This window comes from Euprymna scolopes, chromosome 7 (assembly GCF_053919585.1).
Source record: "Euprymna scolopes isolate OS-2025 chromosome 7, ASM5391958v1, whole genome shotgun sequence".
Classification (NCBI taxonomy): Eukaryota; Metazoa; Mollusca; class Cephalopoda; order Sepiida; family Sepiolidae; genus Euprymna; species Euprymna scolopes.
This window is the reverse complement of record NC_136488.1, coordinates 116,550,132-116,576,983: the sequence shown is the minus strand read 5'-3', so window position 1 is coordinate 116,576,983 and position 26,852 is coordinate 116,550,132. Positions and strand designations below refer to the sequence as shown.

At 34.1% G+C, this 26,852-nt stretch overlaps 2 protein-coding genes across 12 annotated transcripts in view; one reads left to right on the top strand and one right to left on the bottom strand.

The window, feature by feature from the left end:
* Positions 1-26,852, top strand: part of LOC145279904 (putative E3 ubiquitin-protein ligase RNF144A-A) — a 136,537-nt gene that overhangs the window by 76,126 nt on the left and 33,559 nt on the right. For 4 of the 11 annotated variants that reach the window (XR_013868480.1, XM_080131446.1, XM_080131449.1 and 1 more), the window contains one exon: positions 11,376-11,526. The exons of the other annotated variants lie outside the window; for them this stretch is intronic. Coding sequence is in view for 3 of the 4 variants with exons in the window: in XM_080131446.1 (XP_079987572.1) it covers positions 11,487-11,526 (40 nt within the window). In the remaining variant the exon portion in view is untranslated. The remainder of the gene's footprint in view (positions 1-11,375; positions 11,527-26,852) is intronic. 11 annotated transcript variants of the gene reach the window in all.
* LOC145280335 (uncharacterized) lies at positions 412-2,806 on the bottom strand. Its single transcript, XM_080132106.1, has 2 exons — positions 2,787-2,806; positions 412-970 (listed from the first exon to the last, which is right to left on the bottom strand). Exons 1-2 carry the CDS (start codon positions 2,804-2,806, stop codon positions 412-414), a joined length of 579 nt encoding a protein of 192 aa, XP_079988232.1.

Here is a 26,852-nt window from a genome sequence, read left to right as displayed (position 1 = left end):
GACCGTTAGATGGCAATGGCCCCTTAAAATCAACACTTAAGCGTTTGAATGGTTGAGTCGCTTTGATAAGCTTGAAATTGGCAGGATGGAAACATCTCGGTTTTAATTCTGCACAAATTGCACAATTCTCAATAGTTCGTCGCATATCATTGATGGAATGAGGAAGATTACGCAGGCGTACAAAATGACATTCGTGTTATACCTAGATGACACAATGAAACGTGTAGGTCTCGAAGACCCGTTGGAAGCATGATACGCCGTTTGTTACACCGAATGGAATACGGCAGAATTAGTATAGGTTCTCACAGGCTTTGAAGGCTGTGAATTTCTTCTCTTCTAGTATCGGTATCTGATGATACGCATTCCGTAAGTCAAGAGTGGTAAAGACAGAATAACGAGCAATTTTGTGGACTAGATCATCGATTCTTGGTAAAGGGTAAGCATCAAAGTAAGTGAACCGATTGATGGTTCGCAGGCGGAGGTTACTTTTCTAGGGACGCGGCTTGATCTACAGACTAACTGAAAATGCCCCTTCCTGCCACAACTATTACAAACTGCATTACGAGCAGGACACTTAATGCGTGGATGTCGTCGATTACCACAGAAGAAGCACTTCTCTTCAGTCGCAGCAGAGAGGTTTTCTGAAGTAACAGGAATTTCGCCAGACACCGAAGGTTCGGCGGTGGCGCTACATGGTGTGAGGTTAATATAAGATTCAGCTTGTCTCTGTGCTTTTTCTAGCAAATGGGCTAATTCGGAGGCGTCTTTTAATGTGAGTGTTCTCTCTAAGAGTCCTTGCCGGATTGCCTGAGAACGAATACCTGTTATGAGGGCATCGCGAACTGCTTGATCATGGTGTTCTTCAGCAGTTACTGCCTCAAAGTGACAATCGGCGGTTAGTGAGTCCAGTTTCTGCAAGAAGTCAGCAATAGTTTCACCCGGTTTCTGCTTAGCAGTTGCCAGAAGATGCCTAGAATGTACGATATTTGAGGGTTTTACAAAAAGAGATTGGAGTTTAGAGATGGCAGCTTCATAAGAGTCACAATTTGCTATTAGTTTGTGTACTGGGTGGGAAATATAGTTAATGAGGACATTCAGTTGGTCAGTGGGTTGGCAGTTGATTGCGTTTAGAAAATTTTTGAATGTGCGCAGTCAATGTGTCCAATGGTCTGAAGAATCGGGTGCTGAAGGACTACCATCGAAACACTGTGATGCTTTCAAGAACTGGTCCATTTTAAGTCAGACTTCTTGATGATTAAATTGTGGTGAGGACAACATGAAAGGCGAATGATAACCTTTGAACTAGGCTTTATTCATCAAGAAGTACACGTATATAGGCTGTAACAAAAAAGGAAAGAGAATTGTTAAAAACATGCAAAGCAATGAATGATGTTAATAATATGACAATGATGTTTGCGATGGTTTGAACATGTGGCTCGTTGCCCAGAGGGAGTTAATTCACAATGTTTGACTGCATTGTCTGGGGTGATACATATTGGTGGACAGCTGAAGACCTTGACTAAAAACAGTAACCTAATGTGAAGTATTAGGGGTGGGGATTAGGGTGATACAAAAGAAAAATGTAGATTTACAAAAGTCAAATTTTGTTTACATCCAAACTTTATCAAAATAAATGTGATATCACAAGTTGAAATTGAATGGAATTTCACTATATTATCTGTTTTCTTACTCTAAACTAGGCTGGTTTATGATGTTTACTGTAAGGAATGCTCAAAACCCTATTGTATGGCAGTAGCGACCTCCCCTCAAATTTTATTTAAAAGTAAACATCTGAATAAAATGAATGTTAGAATTATCTAAATATTAATTCCATTAGCTGTACTTTCTGGCACCAAAGATTCCACAATTACACATTTTACAATTACGCCATCACGAAAAGCCCCCCCCCCCAATGAAAAACTGAGAATCGTTGCATTTCAATAATAAAGTTTTTATTTAATTTTAACTTTTACTTATGATCTCCATATTGCTTGTATGTGTCATAAAAAATGACGGAATAAAATTTATACTTAACACTTAGGTATACAAAAAATGAAAAATGTTTACAAGATACTAAAGGTATCAAAATAGTGTTTTCATTTAATATGAATAAGTAAAAACCAGTTTATATTCACTTAACTACCTATACAGCTAGCACTAAGAAAACTTGTATTTTTATTCTTCAGACTGTTCTTATCTTGAGTATTATTTTCACAATCTTTCGGCCAATGTAATAAAGTCTGACTTTATTCAGATGTATCTTGTTGAACTCTGGAATCTGCACAGAATTTTGAATGAAACTGTTCATTTAATCAGTGCGGATGTCATACTCTCGTTTTGTTTGCCATGATTATGTAGAAGTTTTGATTCACAATTGTATTCTGAGGATTTTACCTTCAACTTGCAGAAGTGTCATTTACAATTGAACTTTATCAAGTACTTGCCTATAAATTTAGTATGGATTTTGACTCTTAAATCTATTTTTTTCAAATGTACAATATTACTAATTATTACTAAAACTTTGTGTATATAATGTGCTTTTATTTATATAAATTATAACTTTATTATTTATAATTAAAGATTCTCATCTGCATAGTAGGTTGTTGCCCAGCATATGTACTCTTGAGTCTTACTTTACACCAAGTTTCTGTCTATAATTTTTACTTTGTCTCATTGAGGGTAGATGTTTCCCAACTTTTTAATATCTCCATGTATTACTTTTTTTTTTTTTTTTTTTTTTTTTGGACGTTTTTCTAACCTTACTTTTAGTAGATGACATGTCTTACCTTTGTATATTTTTCCACATTTATATGGAATCTCATGCACAGAGTTCTTAGTTATTTTTTTCTGTAGGAGATTTGACTTGCAAAAGCTTCACTTGCTTGACTTTCAGAGAGTTGAATCACTCCTAAATACTCTCCTGATGTTATATGGATTAAATATTCTTTGAATTTTTTCTGATAACTTCTCCATGTTATACAAACTCGTGAGTTTTTGAGATGTATCCTTTGGTGTTTGGTCTAGATTTTTTGAAGCTGATGTCATTTTTTTTATTTTTTTTAATTACATTTTCACCCCAAACAAGGCACATTGCCACTTTGCTGTAGGGGGCTACTATCAGGGGCAACAACTACAGTGGTACTATGTAGGGATTTGGGCAGCAAGATGTCGGTTCACGTTACACTTGAACTTCTGCATGTCAGTACAGGGAAGAAACTACTCGAGTAGAAAGATCTTTTACATGTGGGGGTGGGATTTAGTAGCCTATCGGGTTTGTCGAGAGTGTTCGCGTCGTGGGGGCGCAAGTGCTTGCAGTTTGTTAGAGCATTCACCATTGAAATACTTGTAGAACAGGCAGAGGGATGCAACATTTCGTCGATGGGACAGAGGCTGAAACTTAGATGCCAGTTCAGGGCCTATCAGATTTGCAACTCTCTTTTGAACCTTGTCAAGGAGGAAGAGACTAGTAGTAGATGCACCAGCCCAAATATGACATCAATACTCCATACATGGGCGAATGGTGACCTTATAGAGATACAGGATACTTTCGGGTGTTAGTAGTTTTCTAACACGGTAGAGAGCCCACCTTCCTTGCAGCAGCCCTGACAATGCTTTCAATGTAATTGTTCCAACTCCTGTTTCCTGTGAACGTTAGGCCAAGGAGTTTAAAAGATGTACTCTCAGATAGTCGTTAGCCATTGCTATAGGTGGTAGAGAAGGTTTCTTGTAATTATTGAATGAAACTAGTTTAGTCTTGGTGGCATTGAATGTGACCATCCATTTTTGTCCTCATTCCACTACAGATTGGAGGTCATCCTCTAGTGTTTCTGCCATTTCTTCAGTTATGTGTTCATTTGTTTTCCTGTTGTGCCTGTTATAGAGTGTGATGTCATCAGCATATATACCCATCTCAGAGGCAATTTTGTTGGGGAGGTCATTTAATGAATATTAGGAACAATAGAGGTCCAAGGATAGACCCTTGGGGCACTCTCGCATTTATATCATATTGTTTAGATGTACGACTGTAGAGAACAACCTGGATTTTTCTCTTATCGAAGGATTTAATTATGTTAAGTACCAGTGATACCATATGATCTAATTTTCCTGAGACCCTCATGCCATACCCTGTCAAAAGCCTTAGATATATCTAGAGCTACCGCTCTGCCCCCTCCCCCGCTTTGTCCAGTGAATGGTATATACGTTCAGAGATTAGTTAGGATGTCTGCTGTGGAACGGGCTTGTCTAAATCCATATTGTTGGTCAGTCAGAAGTTTAGCATCTGCAAGGTGATGGACTAGAGCATGGTTAATTAAGATCTCAAATATTTTGGCACAAAGTGGGAGGAGGCTAATGGCGTGATAATTTAATGGGTCAGTTCTTTCGCCAGAATTCTTGAATACTGGTACCACAGAAGCATTTTTTTCAACAGCCCGGAAAGCAAGATTCATAAAGGCATTTGTTGTAGAGTTTGGATAGAACTGAAGCTACTTCGGCTGAGCACTTTTTTTAATATCCCAGCTGGGATGAGATCAGGTCCACATGCTTTTGAAGTGTCAAGGTTTTTTATGATAGCATGCACCTGAGCAGGTAGGGGGTGGTTGGAAGGATCCAGCGTGGAGTTTGAGGCAAACCGACTGGCAAGCATGTTAACCTTCTCGGTTGCTGAGCAAACAATCTCGTGATTGTTGGTTAGTGGGGGAATTGTTGATTGCCCATTATTTACTACACTGTTGTAGATTTTTAAGAAGTTACGAGTTCCTAGTTTTTGTGCTTCAATGCGTTTTTAGTGGTTTCAGTAAATTCTCTCTTAGCTGTCGCTATTTCTTTCTTAACGTTACTTCTAGCTTCTATATACTTCTGTCTGTTTGAACTGGACTTATGGCAGTTAAATGTGCGGTATGCATGCTGCCTTTGAGCAATGGCAGTTGTGCAAATCGAAGTAAACCATTGGGGAGAGTGGGGCTTGCTATAAAATTTCCGCATGGGAACATGCGCTTCTAGCAGTTTTGAACCATTCAGTGGTCTCATTTGCGCACTGTTCAGCAGGGAGAGAAAAAAATATTTCCCCATGTGGCATCTCTGATAAGATCTCTGATGGCTTCCCAGTCAGCCTTTTTATAATATCTTATTGTTTTGAGCACTGGCTCTTCAGTTTTGGGTCTAGAGTTTAGGGCGATTTCAACCATTATCATTGATATGCAAGCCTCAAGGGAGGAGGCAAGTTGGATTTGTTTGACCCTAAGCCTGGTTTAAGCTTATTCTTTGATTGTACTGTCATCATATTTTTTAAAGAGTTTCAGTTTTAAGGGGGAGATGAACAAGAGGTTATGCAGAGATCAGACATGCATCACATGTAGACCATCAGCTGACCTTTCTTCAATTAGGATTGTGGCCTCAGGAAAGCCCACCGGGGATGAGTGCAGGGTCCCTTTCCATGCTCGACATGGCACTACAAACATCCCGATATTATACAACTGTTGATGGAGCAGCCGCTCTGTGCTACAAAAGAGTTAGGGCTCCTGTAGTACCAGTCGGAAACGGCAGCCAGGAACTGTCAATTCAGTACCCTCAACCCATCAGGTCAACACAATCTAATTGCTCAGGCATATATGGTACTCAAGCACTCCCAAGTGCCCAGTTTTAGGGGTGGGGTGTGTCCGGAGTGGGGAAAACGACGTTCGTTGCCCTAGACAAGAAGCAAGATCTACCACTGGGTGTTTCTATCGAATCACTGTGATAGTGTCTCTGCGCCTGACTAATAGGCAAAGAAGGAGTATGGAAGCCAGGCGATAGACAGAGCCTATCTACTTCTTAAGCAGTTTATGTTTGCAAACCGGTAATTGGTTTGAGTCACCAGCTCTAGGAAGGTTATCATCCAAGACTGAAGAGGCCTTCCTCCCCTTTGTCATGCTCTTTGGATGGTTGTTTCAGTAAAGGGTTTCTCTTAAACTATTCATTTCCTCTTCATGTGTATTGCTGTTATTACATATTGCTTTTGCTTGGTGTTGTAGGCAACAATCTTTACATTATGTGGATGAGATGAAAAGAGAAAGTAACTACAATGGATGTTTTTATTTTTTATGGAAATTTGAATTATTAAAAATTGAGCCATTAGAGGAGAAAAATTAAAACTAAATTGCATTGTATGGCTTTCTAAAGGCTTATTTTTAATGATTCACATTTTCTATATAAATAATACTACTTGAAACAAAATCACTCTTGAAAAATTGCTTTTAAGCAAAAAATAATTTGATTTGAATTAATGTCCAATATCCTTATATCTATTTTGTTGATTATCAAAAAAGATCACATAGCTTTAAAAATATTCATAGTATTTATGTTCATTTATTTAAATATATAAACATGCCTAGTTAAATCAGATTCAAATTGTGAAATTCAAACTTGGGTACTGATATCGTAAAAATGACTGCCTTAGTAATGTGTATTATGCCTATTCCTATTTTTGTCAATCAATTATGTTTCTATTTGTGTATGTACAAACTCTAAAAACACTTTAATAGTATATAAATTAAAATAACTATTCGTATTTTTATTGGAATGCAGAGTTTCTAAGACTGACAATTCGAGTAATCACACAGAAACATTGGATAAGACTTTTCAACGAAGCTTATAAGAAAGAAAACATTTTTTATATTTAAATGAATTTTAACTGTTTTTGATTCTCTTTAATGAATAAATTTTATTGATTGCAAAGTATATATTTTATATAAGCAGAAAAGTTTTTCTATTGTTTACATCATTTTCATAAATTCTTAAGATTCATCTTTATTTTGGCTTGGACTCGAATCCAAGAATCTTTTTCTTTTACTTAAACAACAATGAAGTTCAATGATTATCTGCAGCTATATGTCAGGGGGTGGAATGGTAGTTAAGAAATGCTGTTTTTCCTCTTTTTATGTTAAGAAAAATTAAAGTACAGAAGACAATTGTGCTTTGTTTCAATATGATTCCCACCCCACCTTCCTTAGTGTGTCTTTCTGTGCATATAGTTTGTCAGTGATTGTTTTCTCCAAGTAACTGAATTATTTCACAACTCTTTTGACAATTTCTTTTTTTTTTTTTTTTTTTTTTTTTTTTTCATTTGCCAAGTGATCATCTGTTTCTACTGATGACAGAAGTTTAGCTTTTAAGAGTCTTTATTTGATCTGTCTTTGATCGCTGGCCTGATCTGTGTATATCACAACAAACCATTTAGTTTCATCTTGTCCAATTCTATTTCAGCTCTTATTGCAGTAAATCCCAGCTATGTCCTTTGAAGAGCTGTCCTTCAATATCATACTAGCATATATTAAAAAAATATATATGCCCTGGATATCATGAAAAATATTCTAGATGCTCCTATAAGTTATAGGACAACCGACAGCTTCTGAATAGTTTCAATGATCAAAAACTTCAACCGGAACTAGCTCCTGTACTAACTAAGTTGTTTAAGAAGAGATGCTTTTCAAATCTGGAAAATCTTGACAGTCTGCCTAGTATTTCAAAATATGGGAGCTCTTTCCTCTGCTTCTCAATTTAGACCAGCTAGTCTCCTGTGTGTCATTTATAAGTTACTTCAGTCTGTGATAGAGAAGTTGTCAACCACCTCAATAAGAACAACCTATTCAGCAACAAGCAATATGGTTTCTGTGTAGTGATCAATAACTAATGTGCTGATGGTAATATCACACAGGCTCAGTGAACCTATTGACGGTGGCCTCATTTCTAGAGCAATAGCTCTTGACATATCTAAGGCATTTAATAGGATTTGGGATAAAGGTCTACTTTACAAGATTTCCAGCTATAGAATTGCTAGAAATCTCCTTTCAATCATCAAATCCTTTCTCTCGGAAAGATTTATTAAAGTAGTCGTTGATACACAGGAATCCGAAGCTCACAGTATTAATGCTGACCTTGGGATCCATTCTGGACGCAACCCTCTTCCTAATCTTGAATCTTCCAAATCACATTCTGAAATCTTTCATTGACATCTATGCAGATGATACTATAGCAACATTTCAAAGGCTGGCAATGACCAGGATCTTTTTGATTATCTCTTTGACAAGGATTGTCTTGTACAAAAGGGGTAAAAAATGGCTAACTACCTTTAATGTATCCCATACCAAACTTTTCATTACCGATGCTCAAAGCCCCACTTGGCCCTAATTGAAATGAACAGCTCTTGTCTCATGACCTTGTTTGTACAAACTTCTAGGCATTGACCTGCACTCCTGACCTGAAATGTAATACTTGCATTAGATTTGTTGCCAGAATTACTGGAAAAATAGTAGGATCATTCTACCATTCCATTCACTCTTGATGCTGCCCTCTCCCTGTACAAGAGTCAAATATGTCCTGGGATAGAGTACTGTTACCACATTTGGAGAGGAACTCCTAAAACTCCCCTTTCTTGCCTTGACAGAGTACAAAATTGTCTTTGGAATTTAGTGGGCGAGGACGTTTTCCCCTCCCTATCTCCTCTTTCTTACAGAATATACGTTTTTATGCTAGGCGCTCAACTGAGCTCCAATCTATGATCGCACCACCGTAAATCGTTTGTAACAAATACTTGCTCAGTTACAAGTCGACAATTTCCATTACTCACTGTGCCTAAAACTAAATGAAAAATTCCATGAACAGTTTCTTTCTTCAAACCGTCCGTCTGTGGAACAAGATACTGTGGGGCTGCTTCCCAGTTGACTATAATATGGTCGTTTTCAAGTTCAATGTAAGGAAGTTTTTGTTGACCTATCCTCAAATGATTAAGCTCTAGCCAGGCTCCATCATTAATAACCATCATAGTTGTCTCTCCAAAAAAGCTTTTACTCGCTAAACTTGTTATACATGCACACATAAAATGTTTCTCAAAGACTTGTATACATCAATACTCAAGCATATATAAAATATATTTCTGCAAATAATAAAATGGTGCTCTGAAACAAAATCCTTTCATATTGAAATGTCTGAAACATTTAAATAAAAGATAAAACCTTGTCAAGATGTAATATTTCCTTATTGGCAAACCATAGCAACAAATGGAGTACAGTAAAAAAGAAATGTGACATTATTTCTGCGCTTTTATTTACTAGAAATTTGGATTCTCAAATTTAAAAACTTGTTAATTAAGGCATGAATAAGACTTACTGACCACTCATTATTTTGCACAACCAAAATTCAGATTTACTTCTAGATATTTATTGATTTTCATTTTAAAATATTTAAATGCATGAAACTTAAATAGTTTTCTTATTTTGTTAACCATCAAGTATTATAATAATTTTCTAATATTTTATTTTTGTATTTTTTGTTTTTATGTTCACGAAATGTTAATGTTTTAATTTTTTTGTTTTATCATCCTTCTCATCAAAAGTTCCTAATTAAAATCATTGTCAAACCTCAAATAAAAAAAACCCATTCATTTTATGAAGAATACAAAGTGAATTTTGAGTTTGCTTTTGATTCTCACCTCTTATTTTGTCCTTTAGCCCTCTAATTCCATAAGTGATGATTCTGACAAAGAGGGAAGAATTGCTGTTTTCTGGATCAAGGCGTGTGGACCTGATCTCATCCCTGCTATACTAATTAAGAAGTACTCATCTGAGCTCACCCCCATACTTTCCAAATTCTATTATAAATGCCTTGCTGAATCTTGCTTCTCTAACAGCCGAAAGATGGCTTCTGTGGTACCAATGCACAAAAATTCTGGTGAAACAACTGACCCTCTTAATTATTGTCGTATCTGTTTCCTCTCCCTCTTCACTAAAATCTTTGAATCAATCAAACCCTAGTCTACCACCTTGCAAAAGCTAATCTATCTGACAAACCATATGGATTTAGGCAATGTTTTAACGATCATCTCTGAATGCATACACCATGTACTGGATAAGATGGGCAAAGCCAGGTCTATAGCCCTTGATATATCCAAGGCCTTTGACAAAATCTAGCATAAAGGGCTGCTAATAAAAATTAAATCATACAGTATAACTTGATGTATACTAAATATAATTAGGTCCTGCTTGGGCAATAGAACCACCCAGGTTGTCATTGATGGACATACATCCAAACAGCATAAAATTAATGGAGAGTGCTTCAGGGGTAGATTCTTGGACCATGACTATTCCTGATATTCGTAAACTACCTTCCTGATAATATTGTGTCCGAGATGGGTATATTTGTTATGATACAACACTCTATAACATGCACGAGGGAAGAACGAATGTACACAAATCTAAGACAATGACCGAATCCTTAGAAAATTACCTCTAGACCATAGTGGATGGGGCCGTAAATGGATGGTAAAATTTAATGCTAGTGATACTAAGCTGCTCTTAACAATTACAAGAAGCCTTCCCAACCACCGATATGAATGACAAATAACACCCTGAGAATTCTTCCTTCAAACTCCTGGACTTAATTCACAAACCATATGAACTGGAACAAATACATTAAGGACATTGTGAAGGCTGCTACAAAGAAAATGAGTTCTCTCTATCATGTAAGAAAACTACTCACACCTGAGAGTATCCTGTACCTCTACAAAGCCACTATTTGCCCATGCATGAAGTATTGTTGCCCCATCTGGGCTGGTGCATCTACCGCTAGTTTCTCCCTCTTGTATAGGATTCGAAAAAGAGTCTCCAATCTAATAACTCATGCTTTGTCAATTAAGCTCCAACCCCTGTCCCATTGCCGTAATGTGGCATCCCTGTGCCTGTTTTCCAAGTATTTTAATGGAATTTGCTTTGATGAACTCATTGTATTTGTGGCCCCTCAACATATCCCTGACAAACTTGCTTAGCAACAAAATCACACCCTTTCACTGTCCCTAAATGATAAAAAGCTTTCTACTCCAATAGTTTCTTCTCTTGAGCAGCTAGACTTCCTACTTCCCTGACTGTACTGATATGTAGAAATTTAAACATAAACGAACATCTTGTTAATCTTCCCTAAACATGGTTCCAAATAATACCCTCTTACGTCCAAGTGCCTTGTTTGAAGTAAATGTGAGTTAAAAAAAAAGATCTGTATAACATTTTTTTGATAATTTTTTTTTTTACCTTGGAGTGGTATTTTTGTTTTTATTTCTTACATCTAGTGTTCATGCCTTGTCTGGAGCCATTTTAATAAATAATATTTTAATTCACTTAAAATATTTTACTGCCTATATTTATGAAAAACAAAAAATTGCTGAAAAAAATTGTTTTATCCCCTTCTCCCATTGACGAACAACGGTTATTTTTGTGTTAAGCGTTTATGAACCCAGCACTAATCTATCATTTTGTTTGATTTTTATTTATTTTTTTTGTAAAATCATTATATATTTTATCCTATCTGTTAAAAATTCTTTTAACTTTTTTTTTTCTTTTTTCTTTGAGCTAATTTCAAAGTTGCTCATCCTGCATCGCATCGTGTGTGTATCTGCTACTTTTGTAAAAAAAAAAATAATAAAAAAAAAAAGCCTGAAAACATCCCTTAAATTAGCCAAAATGACTGGCCGTTGTACATCTAAAGGCTACTTTCCAGTTGGTAAGTGCTCTCTCTTGCACCACTGGCTGCTTCCTCCCCCTCGCCGTTTGTTTTGCACAACACTTGGCTTTTATTTTGCTTGATTGATTGGCCAAGATCATATTTTTATTGAGCTATTCTGTACTGACCACTTTCTTCCAACCATTCCTTGTTGGCAATGGCTGCCACTCTCCCCTCAATGCTGTCTTTCAATTTGCTTCTGCTCATTCAGTGTTAAAAACTTTCTGGTTTTGCAGATCTGGTTTTTGGTTCATGTCTTTTGTCCTAAAATACTTTCCCTGCATGAAAGCCAATCTTCAGTGATGCATTGCCAATTTCTTGTACTTTTGTATCATCTTCCAAGTCCCTTTGATGGATTTGTACTACTTATTTTGACATTACAAATTGCAATAAAATCATAATTTGGCAGATAAAAAAATTTGACTCTTAAATATAAGAATTCGAGTCAGCCTCAAATGATGAAAATGCTCCAGTTAACACCTTTTCTGCTAGTTGAGAAAATTATCATTATTAATAAGCTTTTGTATTGTCCCACAACTATTCAATTGCTTTGGTCTATCCACTGATTAATTGTACAAAGGACATTTTTGTATGAGTAAGTAGTAACTTTGTATCAGGATTTGTGAACATGACCTTTATTTCCATGACTTTGCTCTATTCAACTAGATCCATTTGGATGCAGCTAAAGCTTTATTGGTTTACCCTTGCTACTCCCACTCTTCCTAATTTTGCAAGAGCTTTGCGCAATACTTGTCCTACAAATGCATTCATATTTTGAACTTATTATAATGCCCATAAGGTAGTACAACAATTTAAAAAAAAAAATGAAAATAGATTATTCAGAATTAGTTTGATAGGTCAGCTTAAATGATATTCAAGTCTAACTTATATATTAAATAAAATACTAAAATGCTGTAGGACTACAGATCATATAATACTGTAAACATAGTCTAAATAAATATTAGTATCAATATTTATAAGATGATCCCAAGCAAATTAAGAAAGCTGATGTAACCATTTTCTTCATGATTAATCTTATCCCTTAATTTAAATAAATTACCACATACATTCCTTAGTTATAATTACTGCTTCACTATATAGTTTTTGTTATGATTAGGCAATTATTAAGATGAAAACATTTTTAGATCATGATGGACAAATCAAATTTGGCAAAGAGAATAACTCTTGAAGAATATAAAAAGTTGTCTTCCTTAAAATTTTTTCTGCATGAATTTTTAAAAGTGCAAACAAATAAAAAATTAAAATGATGAGTTAGTACAGATAATTATATATATATGCACACACACACACACACACACACACACACACACACACACACACACACACACACACACACACACACACAGAGGGTGGCTCACTTTAAAGTAGCCCAGAAAATGTAGTAGAGAGGAGGAACATTCTTTTATTGTTTAAATTACCTGTAGTGTTATAAGATGTTTGCAAATACTACCTGTAGATCTTCTCTGGGATTCTCCTCATAGCATTGGTTGGGAGGATTATTTGCATAAGCTTTTAGTTTTAAAGTTCCTCAAAGATAAAAATCACATAACAAATCCAGGTTACGTGGTGGGCATAATAACCCTTTGCTTATTGTTCTCCTCTCTTCCATAAACAAGTGTCATTGGGTCACCTTTATATATATATATATATATATATATATATATATATATATTAGTGGTGGGACGATGAATCTGAATCGTAAGAATCATGTATTTTGAGGGGAAACGCATCGTTAAAAATACCTTAGATTTGCAATTCTTTCATTATGATTCTCTTATATTTTTAAGTTGAACTGTTTCTTTGAAGTGAGATTAATGCTGTCAAAAATTTATGATAAAGTCAGTACGTCTACATTTTATCTCTGAAACTGGAGACGCCATTTTATTTCATGCACCTGTCTTTGAAATTCAAGGGAGAAATCAATATTTTAAACTCTGTCTGAAGTTAGAAATCAATAACAAAAAATTAAACTAGATATTAATTACTTTCGGAAAGAACTATGAAAAAAAGTAAATAAAGGAAATGAAAGAACATATATCCGTAATTGTTTAATTGAAAATGTTTCGATTTAATTAATGAAACGAAGTTTTTCATGAAACCTGTGTATATGTGTGTGTGTGTGTATATATATATGTATATATATATATATATATATATATATATATATATATAATCAGGGATAGGTATGTTTGATTTGGCAGAACAGTGGTTCATAAAATTTGTGGGGTCTGCGTTTGCGCCTGGCCCCCAAAGTGTGGAAATGAAAAAAAAGAAAAACGTTTACAAGGGTTTTTGATATAGATGTACATAAGAATACTTTGATAAGTATGTTTCAACTTAAATAGGGATGGTATAATAAAATTGTGGGGTCTGCGTTCGCGCCTCTACTCCATGGAAATATGGCACAAACTTTAACAAAGACTTTTCATATCTATTTGCATAAGTATACTTTGATAATTATGTTTCAGTTTGAAGTTCTTTTTGAACTTTAAAAAAATCTGTTTTCCTTTTTGCGTTGACTTATCTTGCCTTTATTTTCACATGTTCATTATGTTTAGTAATAAATGTTCAAAATTTCTTTGAATTTTTTTTTTCTTTAATTTTTAGAATTAAATTTTTTTTTTTTTTTTTGTTACTTGTAGCTTAACTTGCATTTATATTTAAGCATTTCGTTTTTTAGTAATAAATGCTTCCCTACATTAAAAAATGATCTTGTGCTTGTGTCTAACTCTGCCCTCGTGGCGAGGCAAGTAAATAGGAAGTAATATGGCGGCTGAAAAAACGTTTTTCGACCCCAATAAAAGCATTACGATACATTTAAATCCTGAAGAATTGCTACCATGCGCCCTTGTTGTTCTAAGTTAACTAGCAACTACTTGTGTTTCAAACTTTAAAAAAAAAAAAATCGCTTTAAAATAGTAAAAACACTAAAGATTTTTTGTTTTGGAAGAGAGGTTTCAGGCGCCCCTATTATCCCAAAGAACCAGCTATGTAAACACTGCAGTATTTTTCAATAATTATTTTTTTAAAAAATTCTTTACAATCGATTTTCATTTAAAATTAAGGAATTATTTTCTAAAATATTTTGTTTATATTATGTTTACATTTTGTTTTTAAGAAAAATTAAGAAATTAATTGTTTATATTGTAGCGGACCAGGGTATAATACCCTAGCTCGCCACAAGAAAATAATGAAACGAATGGAATTGAAGGAAACAAAGACTCAATTGATGGATAAGATAAACGTCGTTTATTTGCTGTTGAAAGAATGAACGTTTTTGTTATAACATGTTAATGTCCGCGCATATGTAACTAATGTTCGTTGCACGACTGGTGTTGTAGCAAGAAAAGGAAATGTGTGTTCATCTTAAGTTCGGGTCACTATTGTTTGTTCACGCGTGGGAAGAGAAATGAGTGTTGTAGTGGAAATTGAGAATGATAGTCCAGCGTATAGACAAAGAAGAGGATATGAGAGTTGACATCAGTTAATAGTCAGCTACGCGAAGGTGTTCTCAGGGACCAGTAGTAGATAGAGAGAGAGAAAGGGTGTGAATGTGTATATACGGTCTGTTAGCTCGTGCCCCATACATAGTAGTAAGTGGGCGTGAGGTACGCGTGTGCGCGCGCACCGAAACGGCGGCGGCTAGCACGCCAACCAGCCACCTAGGAGGCTAGTCTCGAAAAAGGAAGAAGCCAGTTGTTGCTCTTTGTTTTATACTTGTTTCCGGTGGTCATTTGCGCATGTGTATATTTCCTTAGAAAGCGGAAGTGACGTCATCCATGTGTGCGTTCGTGTGAGTACATGTGTGCGTTAGCACGTGTGTATATACACGTGAGTGTATGTACGCGAACGTGAATAAATGTACGTGTGTGTGGACGTGGGCGCATATGTTTGTGTGCACGTATGTGTATGACATAGCTTGAAATGTGAATGTGTGTTTTTGTGTGAGGCTTGAAAAAGGCTCGTACAATATCCATTCAAGGGGTTACTTTTCGGTAGCTTCACCGGTTGTTAACCTAAATTTTCCGAATGTCAGAACGAGGCTCGTCTGCGAGACCTGCTTATCTCAACTTCACCCAATTACCAAAAATTTAAAAACAAACCCCTTTTGAGTTTGTTTTACTGTACACATAGATTCGAAAAAGTTGTCACAAAAGAAATATAGACCAAATGTTATCAAAGGCAAGGTAAGTTACTTTTGTACCTAACTGGATATGTTTTTAGTGTTTTTATTTAATGTAACATGTTTATTCAGCTCAAAAAACAGTGTTTACCAATGTATTGGAAAATTAAAAATGGCACCCTACTCTTTGACATGGTATGTTTGGGAAAAGGAATTAAAAATAAAAAAACTATGCAAAATACTGTTAAAAACTCACTCAATATATGTCACCGTGACATAGGCTGACATATATTCGGCGTGTTTTTAACAGTATTTTGTCCAGCTTTTTTATTTATAACTCATTTTCCCAAACTTACCGTGTCAAAGAGTCGGGCGCCATTTTTAATTTTCCAATACATCGGTAAACACTGTTTTTCGAGCTGGATAAACATGTTACATTAAATAAAAACACTAAAACATATCCAGTTAGGTAGAAAAGTAACTTATCTTGCCTTTGATAACATTTTTTCTATGTTTGTTTTGACAACTTTTTCGAATCTGTGTACAGTAAAACAACTTACTTTTTTATATAGAAATAAAGAGGTAAATTAAGACATTAAATAATAAACATTAAAGGACGATAAGTATATAATTATATAATAAAAATGAATATAGAAATAAACCAATTTATTTAGATTAAAAAAATAACATTATTATGGTGAAAAATATTTTTAAAAACTCAAATAAATAGGAATAATTTGAGACGATTGAATATAAAAGGCTAAAAATTTAATCAAAGACTTAGTTATTTTTAAATTTCATTTAGAAATAAGAATATTCTATAAAGTCGAATAAAAATCAGTTAGCGATTGAGACTGCAAAAAAAAAAAAAAAGATGCTAAATTTTAAAGAGTTATCAAAGATAAAAAGGAAATAAAACAAAAAAATAAATATCAAAAGATAAAAACATGTTATTCCCCTTGAAATTTGATGTTATTGTATTTTTGTTGAATTAATCATGACTTTTTCTTTACATTTTTTAATATATAAAATAACTCCTGAAATTGATTGTTATTAATTTCATGGTGCATGTTTAATTCATGGTTAAAATATTTGTTTGGACTTTTATCTTCAATGAAAGAAATTTTACGAAAAAAATCAAATCGTTTTCAAAATTCCCTTAATTGTATTTCCACTTTTTCGCTGTACCAAATTTTTTTGCTACACAAAAACTTTAATGGTATATTTCAAAACAAAAATTCAATGGGAATCAGAATTGTACTTGGTATCAGATTCGTTAATCAACATTTTCCTGGAATCGGAAAATATTTAGGAATCGTCCCAACACTATATATATATATATATAATATAAAAATATAACACAGAAATTACATAATTGTTGATGCACTAATTTATTTCAACCTTATGGTATTTTCAAGCATCTAAACTAGACAATTACATTTTTGATACTGAAATAAAGAAAGAAAAAGAATCGGGCACCGACCGTCAAAAACCCAGAGGGGGTGGTAGTAGCAATCCACTTAATACATTTTATAGAGAGGGTGGGAGGGTTTTTTAAAAAAAACAAGAAGAACATTATGACACTTATAACGGCTGTCCGGTAGCCCGACGTAACAACAGACACATACACGCACACACACGCCCCTAAATATGCACGTTCTTACACGTAAATGCCTTGACACGCATTTACTAACCTAGGAAGAAGAGGGAGAAATATACGGATATAGAGAGAAGGAAATAAACTGCGCGTAAGGGAAAGAGAAGAAAGAAAAAAGAAGAGTGACCATCCGCTACCTGTCATATGGTTTAATTAGTCTAGAATCTCTGAGAAAGAGAAGGGAAAGAAAATGGAGATTATACGCATGTCATAGAGTTAATTGAGTCATGGAAAATAAGTCTATTAAAAGATAAATAAAAAAAAGTTTATATACAAAGTTTTAAAATTATCCGTATGTTATCATGTTAAAATTAGTTAGAAATAAATATCTTATAATACATTTAAATTTTCTATATTGTATTTGTAATATATTACTATGAATTCAAAAAATTGAGTCTTATGTAGTTAATATTTTATATATTTTTATGTAATTAATTTTATTGGTGATTATAGCGGTCGTTGTAATTTTGCTCACTAATATTTCACTTCCTAATTGATTAAGATGCAGAAAATTGCATAATTAGTTGCCCCCAATTCCATAGGACGTATATAGTTTCGGTTAATATATACTTTTATTCATTCCGTACACAAAAGTACTTTCATGCACGCATAAAGAAATAAATAAAATAGTTATTATTTTAAAGTTTTGTGTTAATTTATATTAAATCTAATAATGTCTAGTGGTAGTATTTGATCTTTTTTACTTAAATCAGTTTAATAACTAATGTATTATCTGCAGAGAAAAATTTTTTTCTTAAAGCTATCTCATTCATAAGTAATTTGGATAAACAGGTGCTTCGGAATAAGTACACCCAACTTAGATTTCAGACAATAAATATCATCAAGTCGTTATTACCGAGTATATACCGGACAGCACTATAATTGCCGGTGGGGTGGGAGGGTTTATCGTAAATAATCTAGTGGTATTAAATTCGGTCTCTTTACCGTTATAGAATTATCTGTTCGTCGGATCTGGAGTTATTGGGTATTTTAAATTTACATTTATGTCTACATCTGGCCATCAGTTCATCTCGTTTATTTAAGAGATTATTGTGTTCGTACTTCAGGATTCTTATTTTTTCCTCGAGGCATAAACTGCATCTCTGCCTAAAGCCGTTTGGAACATCCAAATAACATAGGATTGACCATGAAACCACTAGGGATCGGTTCTCATTTTTTAATAACCACCATTGTTTAGCTAACTCGGTTTTTTTCTGGGTTATTGAAAGAATGTTTATGGTCATAAAATCGCTGTTAAAATAAATAGCATGTGTTGTATTTTCGTAGACATCAGCAATATTACATACCCAATGTGCTTCAACAAGTCATCTTTTTTTTTTTTTTTTTTTTTTTTTTTGTCAATTTTTAAAAGAATTACATTGTTGGAAAGAGAATAGAATAAGCATTCCAATCTTAATTTTGCTTTTATGCATTCACTATTTTTAAGCTCCAAGTTAAAAATGGAAAAAAAAACGGTAAAAAACGACAACAAAAAGGGAAACTTTTTCAATGTTTACATTTTATACGTCATGTTTGGATACACGTGTGGGGTCAAATTTGATTGGATATTGGCTGAAATTTTACAGGCTATACAAGCATAGAAGTCCATCTCTACTGGACTTTGATTTATATTTTTACGACCGACCGAGCAAAGTTGATGAATATTTCAAAATTGGTAAGATAAATCGGCATATATCATCCATTTTCATATAGAATTATTTTCATGTATAATATGTAAATATTTGATAATTATTGTGTGGAAATTTCTTTAAAATGTTATCTTTTATAGAAATTCAAATCCACTTAAAACAGGAAAACGGCTCACTATGCGATAAAGTCAGCGCATTAACAAGTTTTGTTTGTATTCTCTCAAAAATAATAAAACTTATTTTTGCTTTCAAAATGAAAGCAGAAAAATCAGTATCATTTTTTATTGTGAGGTTGTCAATTTAAAAAAAAATTATTTGCAAGTTTTTCAAATTTGATTTCCAAACGATACTATTTTGTTGTTTTTAAATGCTTTTAGTACAAATGTACTAAAAGCATTAAAAAAAACAACAAAATATACTAAGTACATGCGTTTCTGTTATCATGCTAAATATAGAATTGGGTTTTTAGTAGTCAAAAAAAAATATATATATATATATATATATATATATATATATAACAAATAAAAGGTACTTGCGCACTTATGCTACAATGTTGAAATAATAATAATGTTATTTAGAAACCCATTCTTAACATGGGGAAAGAAAGGTGTTTTGTTAATTATTCTGTACTTTCACCTAACAATTAAAGATATTGTGAAACTTGAATTTATTTTTAACTCATTGTCAAAACCATTTTTTTCGAATCTGTAAAACAAACCCTTTTTTTTTTTTTTTTTTTTTTTTTTTTTTTTAACTGAGGATATCTAAATAATAGCAATAATAATAATAATAAATAGGCGGTTTGATAAAGAATTTGTGATGCATTTTGTAAATTTTTACCTTTTTTCCACCTCAACAATTTTCTTTTAAACCTTTTAAGATTTTCGGGTATACTGAAAACGAATATCGCATTTAAATTTTCTGCAAATAAGTAGCTTTCCAGATATTAAGCAATGTCATTTCTTACGTTATTGCTGGTGGCCATCTTGGTATGTGCATTTGCATATAGTTACTCAGGGTTGTTGAATTTTCAGTAAAACAGTAGAAATGACAAAAATTACCATCAACTGGCGAATATATAGTCGTTAGTTGTTGCTTATTAGGATTCCTGGTACTGTGAAAGTTACATCGAAGATTTATGTAGAGTATGATTTACAGTTGCATCTCAGAAAATAGGGGTATATTTTAGGCCAGATAGAAAGGATTTACAAAATTGAAAATTGGACTGATCCCAAAATGTATAAGTTCTGGTCAACTATGGGAATTTCCATCTTTTACAGAAATCCAAAATCTATATAAAAATTTTTCTTCGATTTATTTCTGAGATTAATTCATATCTACTTTTTTTTTCTTTGAGGGGAGTGGTAAATACCGGCCATGAATGCTCTTTAAGCATTCAGTGGCTACATCCAAGATTAAGCTCTCCTTTTAGTGAGGAGGCAGGAAAATGCCTATTCTCAATAAAGCTATATTTAAATACCACTATAATACTTAGTTTTGTTCATGAATAGACACCGTTGTATGATACCATGTGCCAGTTAAAAAAAAAAAATTAATTTGTACATCTGAATTTATAATTCATGGCTTATGGTAAAGAAGATACATCAGATTTGACTGCATAATCAGAAAGAGCACACAATTTTATATAAGACTGCCAAGTTTTGTGAGAATAGCTTGAAAAATAAATAAATGGTGGCAAAATTACCGGAATTTCTTGAAATGTTGAGGTCTGTAATTTAGCCCACTTTTTCTAAAGAACAATGTCCACGGAAAAGCCTAAAATTTTGGCACTTAAAATTCTCATAGCTTTTGAACTACTAATGGTATTTGCATAATTCAAACGGTTTTAAGCATCTTTTACACAGTTCTTTTCATGCAAGTTGATAAAATAACAATTCTCTAAAAAGAAAAAATCAACTTGTAATGCTAAATATAATGTAGATCGATAAAAATTTAAACATTTTTTTAAAAGGTGAAGAGATTTAATAATTATTTAATCCTCTTATTTATTTCACTGACCTTAACATTGATTTTATGTCCAATTTTATGTGTAAAGAAAAAACTTTTTTGATAATTGTTTTTTCTCGGTAATATAATTATTTGAATTACAACAAAAAAAAAAACAGAATTCTAAAAAGTAAATATTTTTAAAAAGCTTTAAATGGTATTAAATTCAAATATGCGATATAAAGTTTAAACAGATTTTTTATAATGGGTTCCCAATAATAAAAAAATATTCATATAATGACTCTTGAGATATTAAAATTGCAAATCCAAAATCTGTCTAAAAAAATTGTTTTGATTTTATTTTTTAAATTGATAGTGATCTTTTTATTTTATTTATTTATTGATTTATTTATTTTTTTTTTTTTTTTGCATCTTTTTTTTATAAAAGTATGTAAGCCTGTAAGCAATATTATCTTTGGATACATAAGTGTCAACAGAAGACGTTAAAATTAATTTTATTTTATTATCGCTCGTCTGTGTAGTTTTTTAATAAAAATTAGTGTTGGGATGATTCCTAATTTTTTTCCGATTCTAGGAAAATTTTGATTAACGATTCCGATTCCTGTGGATTTGTTTTGAAATATACCATTATATGATTGAAAGTTTTGTGTAGCAAAAAAAATTTGGTACAGCAAAAAGTGAAAATACAATCAAGGGAATTTCGAAAATGATTTTATTTTTTTTTTTTTTATTTTATTTATTTATTTATTTTTCTTTGTAAGTTAAATTTCGTTTATTTTCAAATCTTTGAAGAAAACCGATTAAAAAACAAAACAAAACAAAAAAACAACAAATATTGCATAATTTGCTATTAAACCTGTTATTTTTTTTTTAATTTGGTCTTTGCTCCTTTAATTGAAAAAATAAAAAAAAATTAGGCTTTGAATTACATTTTTCAAATAGCTATAAGCTTGGAAAGATAGGTCAAATTATTCAATATTTTTTCACGCATTCGTAAAGTCTATTTCTGACACACCTATCATTTCACCACCTTCGGTAGTGTTTTTCTACATGATACGTTCGTGTGCGAACGGGCGGAGTGAAGTGTCTTATCACATCGCGTAGGAATCTTTCTAATAAGAGTTTTTTTTAAAAAAATGTGGTTCATTTTTTTTTTTTTTTTGTCTAACGTAATTTTAATGCTTTTTCAATTGATCAAAAAATAAAGTTTTCATGAGCGGTTTGCAGAAACATAAGCACCAGACATTTTTATTTTATGTTTTTCGTTCTTTTTGATCGGAAGTATTCCATTAACAGGGTTTTAATTTTTACATGGAGGTCACCACTTATCAAGGCCCAGAAGCCACTTGAGGATAAGGGTTATTGCGTGTACAGTAATCAATGGGATAGTGTTGTAGTATTTGTTAGTATTGGAAATTTGATAAAGTGTCATTACTTAAGGGGGCGGTTCATCAGGAATTTGTTTATGCTGGACTTGAAGACCTCCAAGTTGAAGTCAGGTGGGAAACAGGCAAGTGGTAGAGAGTTCCACAGGCATGCAGTTCTAAGAAAGAAGCTTTGTTCATGGAACCTACATTTTGATTTAGGCACAGATAAAGAGTGGGGAAAATTATTGACAGTGGTTTCAGCTAGGCTGGTGTTTATTGTGAAAGATTGGCGAGGGGGGACCAGAGATTGGAGCTCAGACGAGCATTTGCCATAGAAATAACGATAAAACAAAGATAGGCTCGCAGCGTCTCTTCTGTGAAAGAGAGGTTGCAGGGAACAGAAAGGGTATCCCCCACGAAGTCTATTTTGTACTCTGTCAAGGCAGGATAGGCTGTTTTTAGCAACTCCTGCCCAGATGTGGCAGCAGTACTCCATCCTTGGACATACTTGGCTTTTCTGTAGATAGAGAATTGCATCAGTAGTGAGATATCTTCTGGAGTGGTAGAAGGATTCTACCATTTTCCCAGCAACCTTAACAGACTTGATGTATGTGTTCCATTTCAGATCAGGAGTAAAGGTCAAACCCAGAAGCTTATCAAAACATGGGGCCTTCCCTAGACGAGAGCCATCCATTTCAATTGATGCCAGATGGGGATCAGAGCGTTGATGATGTAAAGATAGGAGCTTGGTTTTAGATGCATTAAGGGTAACCAGCCACCTCTTCCCCCATTGTACCATGTGCTCAAAATCAGAGGAGAAAGAATCGGAGGACTTTGTCATTTACGGCCTTCGATGTGTTGTGATAGATGGTCGTGTCATCAGCTTAGATGGCAACAAATGATTTAAGTATGTGTTTTGGGAGATCATTGATGTAGATCAGGAAGAGAGTTGGGCCCAGAAAGAACCCCTGAGGGACTCCAGCATTAATACTGCGGGCCTCTGATTTCTGCCCATCAGCCTATGAGAGAGAAATGATTTCCAGTTATACCATAGCTGGAAATCTTGTGAAGTAGGCCTTTATGCCATACCTTATCGAAGGCCTTTGATATGTCAAGAGCAATTGCCCTAGAAAGGAAGTCTTTGTTGAGATTCACTAATCCTATGAGATATAACCGTTAACACATCTGCTGTAGATCTAGCAGAACGGAAACCATATTGCGTGTCACTAAGGTTATTTCTGCTGAGGTGGTTGACTACTTCTCTATTTAATATGGATTCCAGCAACTTACTCATGACACATAGGAGACTTATTGGTCTGTACTGAGAGGGGGATGACTTATCACCTGAATTCTTAAATACAGGGCATACTGATGAGATTTTCCAGGGTGTTGTAAAGCAATTCTCCTTAAGGCAACGCTTAAACAGTTTTGTAAGTATGGGGGCAAGTTCTGGTTAAAGTTTTTCAACACTATAATTGGAATGCCGTGAAGGCCAGTTGCTTTACTGGAATCAAGGTTTTTGATTAGCTTGACAACCTCATGTACAGATATTTACATGTTACCTAGCGTGTTGTGTGTTATAGGAGAAAATACGGGGAGTTGATGGCCTTCGTCGTATGGAGTAGAATTAGCTGCAAAGTTCTTGGCAAATAGTTTGGCCTTGTCTGATGCTGATGAGATGACCTCTGGTCCATTGATAATGGTTAGGATAGAACATGCGCTTCAGTTCAGGATCCTATTTGTTATTTGCCAAAACTGGTAGGAACCACGCTGCTGCTCAGCTACTTTGGATTTAATAGACTGGGCATATAGCTCTTGCATTTTTTATTACTCTTTTACAGTGGTCGCTGGTGGTCCTGAAAGCAGCTTTAGTCTCGGTGCATGTTGGTAGCTATGGAAAAAGTGATTTCTGTGCGCGATGGCAGCAGCACATTCTGGGGAGAACCATGGCTGGATGTTAGGTTTTTGTTGGAATTTTTTGGATGGTATGAATCGGTCTATGCCTACAATTAACCATTTGGTCAGGTCTGATACTATAGAGGACACATCCTTTTTAAACATGGAATGCAGAAGTAGATCGGATATGAATGTACGGAAGCTATCCCAGTTAGCCATAATTAGTATACAGTACGGTGGAGATGTATGTCTGAAGACTTATTACATTTCATTTTTATCTTAACTGATACAACGGAGTGGTCGGAGGATCCCAGAGGAGATAGAATGGAACATGAACATAGCTCAAGGGAAGTTGAGAGAAAAAGGTCTAGAAAGCTTGCATACTGACTAGTAGTATCTGGCACACTGGTGGGCTCACGAACAGTCTAAGTGGGGTAATAGGCAATGGCAAAATCATGCCAGAACCTCCCCTCATCGTCTGTCTTGTTTGAGTGGGTCAGCCATTCCACATTATGGACATTGAAGTCACTGCAAATGGTGAATGTTAGCCGAGGGATGAGCAGACAGGATGTGGTCTATTTTCTCAGATATACTCTTAAAGATAGTAAATCCACTGTTGTGGGGGCAACAGAGGGCAAATATAAATGCGATGTTGTAAGCAAGTGCAACCCGGAAGCACATTTAAGGTAAATTAGGATCTTCTCTGGAGATATCCCTGCCACATGGGAAGCCATCTTTAATGTAGGCACATATTCCATGCCCATGGCGATCTTGGGGGTCAGATTTAGTTGTTAAGTTAGAGTATCCTTTAATTATGAACTCATCTAGGGAAGTGGTCGGCCCTATTCCAGTTTTGCTTAGAAAGAATATATCTCCTGTAATCTGGAAGGTTGGAATATAGACCCCTGATGTTGGAGGAGGAGGCATGGTAGTAGGGGTCTACGTTGGAGGATGGGGTTCTAGGTTTATTCGTGTTTTTTTCTGGAGATATTTCATGTTGAGGTTTTAGGATTTGTGGAACAGGTCGGCCTACTTGGTTAGAGCAGGACAGAGAGGGAAAGTAAGAGAGAAAAAGACAGGAATTCTTTTTTTTTTTTTTTTTTTTTTTTGTAGCACACAAAAAGGTAAAGCCGTCACAATTACCCACCAGTATGGCATCGAGAGGCCCCACCAGAGACTACTGCGCGCCCCAGCACCACCAACACCAACCCCTTTCCCCAATGTAAACAGAATTTTTGTTAAATAGTTAATGTCAGCATGTTACTTACAGAAAAACAGTTAAACTGCAGAAGCAGCTGTTAAACTAAACAAGTCCTATAATTGAATACCCCCATCCCCAAAAAAGAACAAAAAACAAAAATGTTTGGGGGTTATGTTTTTATAAACCACTCATGAAAACTTTTTTAGATCAATTAAAAAGCATTATAACTACATAAGAAAAAAAAACAAAAAAACAAACCATATTTTTTTAAAACTTAATTTGAAATGACTGCTTAAACATTCCTACGCGATATGGTAAGACACCCCACTATGCCCGTTTGCACGCACACGTATCATGTAAAAAAAAACACTACCGAAGGCGGTGAAATGGAATAAAATAGTCCTAAGGTGTAGTGGTACATACTATGCAAACTGTAAATTTATGGCGGGTTTGGTTATGATTCGTTGTCAGCGACCTCGAATACCCCTAAAAAACAAATTAGAGTGGTCGGTGTCCTGTTGTAGCGTAAGGTAACATTTACCATTAGTTTATTTCTATATTCATTTTTATTATATAATTATATGCTTATCGTCTTTTAATGTTTATTCTTATTTAATGTCTTAATTTATCTCTTTATTTCTATATAAAAAAGTAAATTTTTGGTAATTGTTTATTTCTGTTGTTAAATAAAATTCATTTATTGAACTTTCGAAATCACCTCCGCCTTAATGCTGTTTCTGACAACCTTTTTATTTTTATTAGGGGTTGGGAAACATTTACCTATGCTCACATCATGACTGTGATACCAAGCATCGGTGAATGTCAACCAAGCCCCTACAGTCCTTTAGTTGAATGGCTCTGAGTGACTAGTTAGTTTGCAAAGTTAGGGTTCAAAGGATTAAAAAAGTTTGATTTTTTTTTTCTCCCTTTTTTAATTAATAAATTTTTCACTTTTTTTTTTTTTTTTTTTTGTGCAAAGAAGTTCCAAAAGTAATGTTTAATTGCTTCATTTGCAGAATATTTTAATGAAATGTAGATTTCTAAAAGAAAAAAAACAATTCCGCATTGTTCTATTAAACCGTTTATTGTTTAAATAATTTGACTTTGCTTGTTTTATTTTTAAAAAATGTAAAGGTTGACAAAATATTTTTCATTTACTAATGAGATTTTTTCATTCATTTACTAATGGAAGAGTGTCGGTAAAAAAAAAAAAAAAAAAAAAAAACTTGCCAAAAAATAAGCCCCTCCCCCTTTTTTTTAGTCACCAGTTGGAAAAACCACTCATTTTTAACATGATTTACTCGCACTGTAAAATCTTTTTTCTCTAAAGGTTAAGTATTCATCAACTTGTTCATGGACTTGACGTTGTTAGGCTGTTTTATACATAAACTTTGCTCACAAATGAAAACAATGTTCCCTCGCGGCCCCTAAAGTTTAACAACAA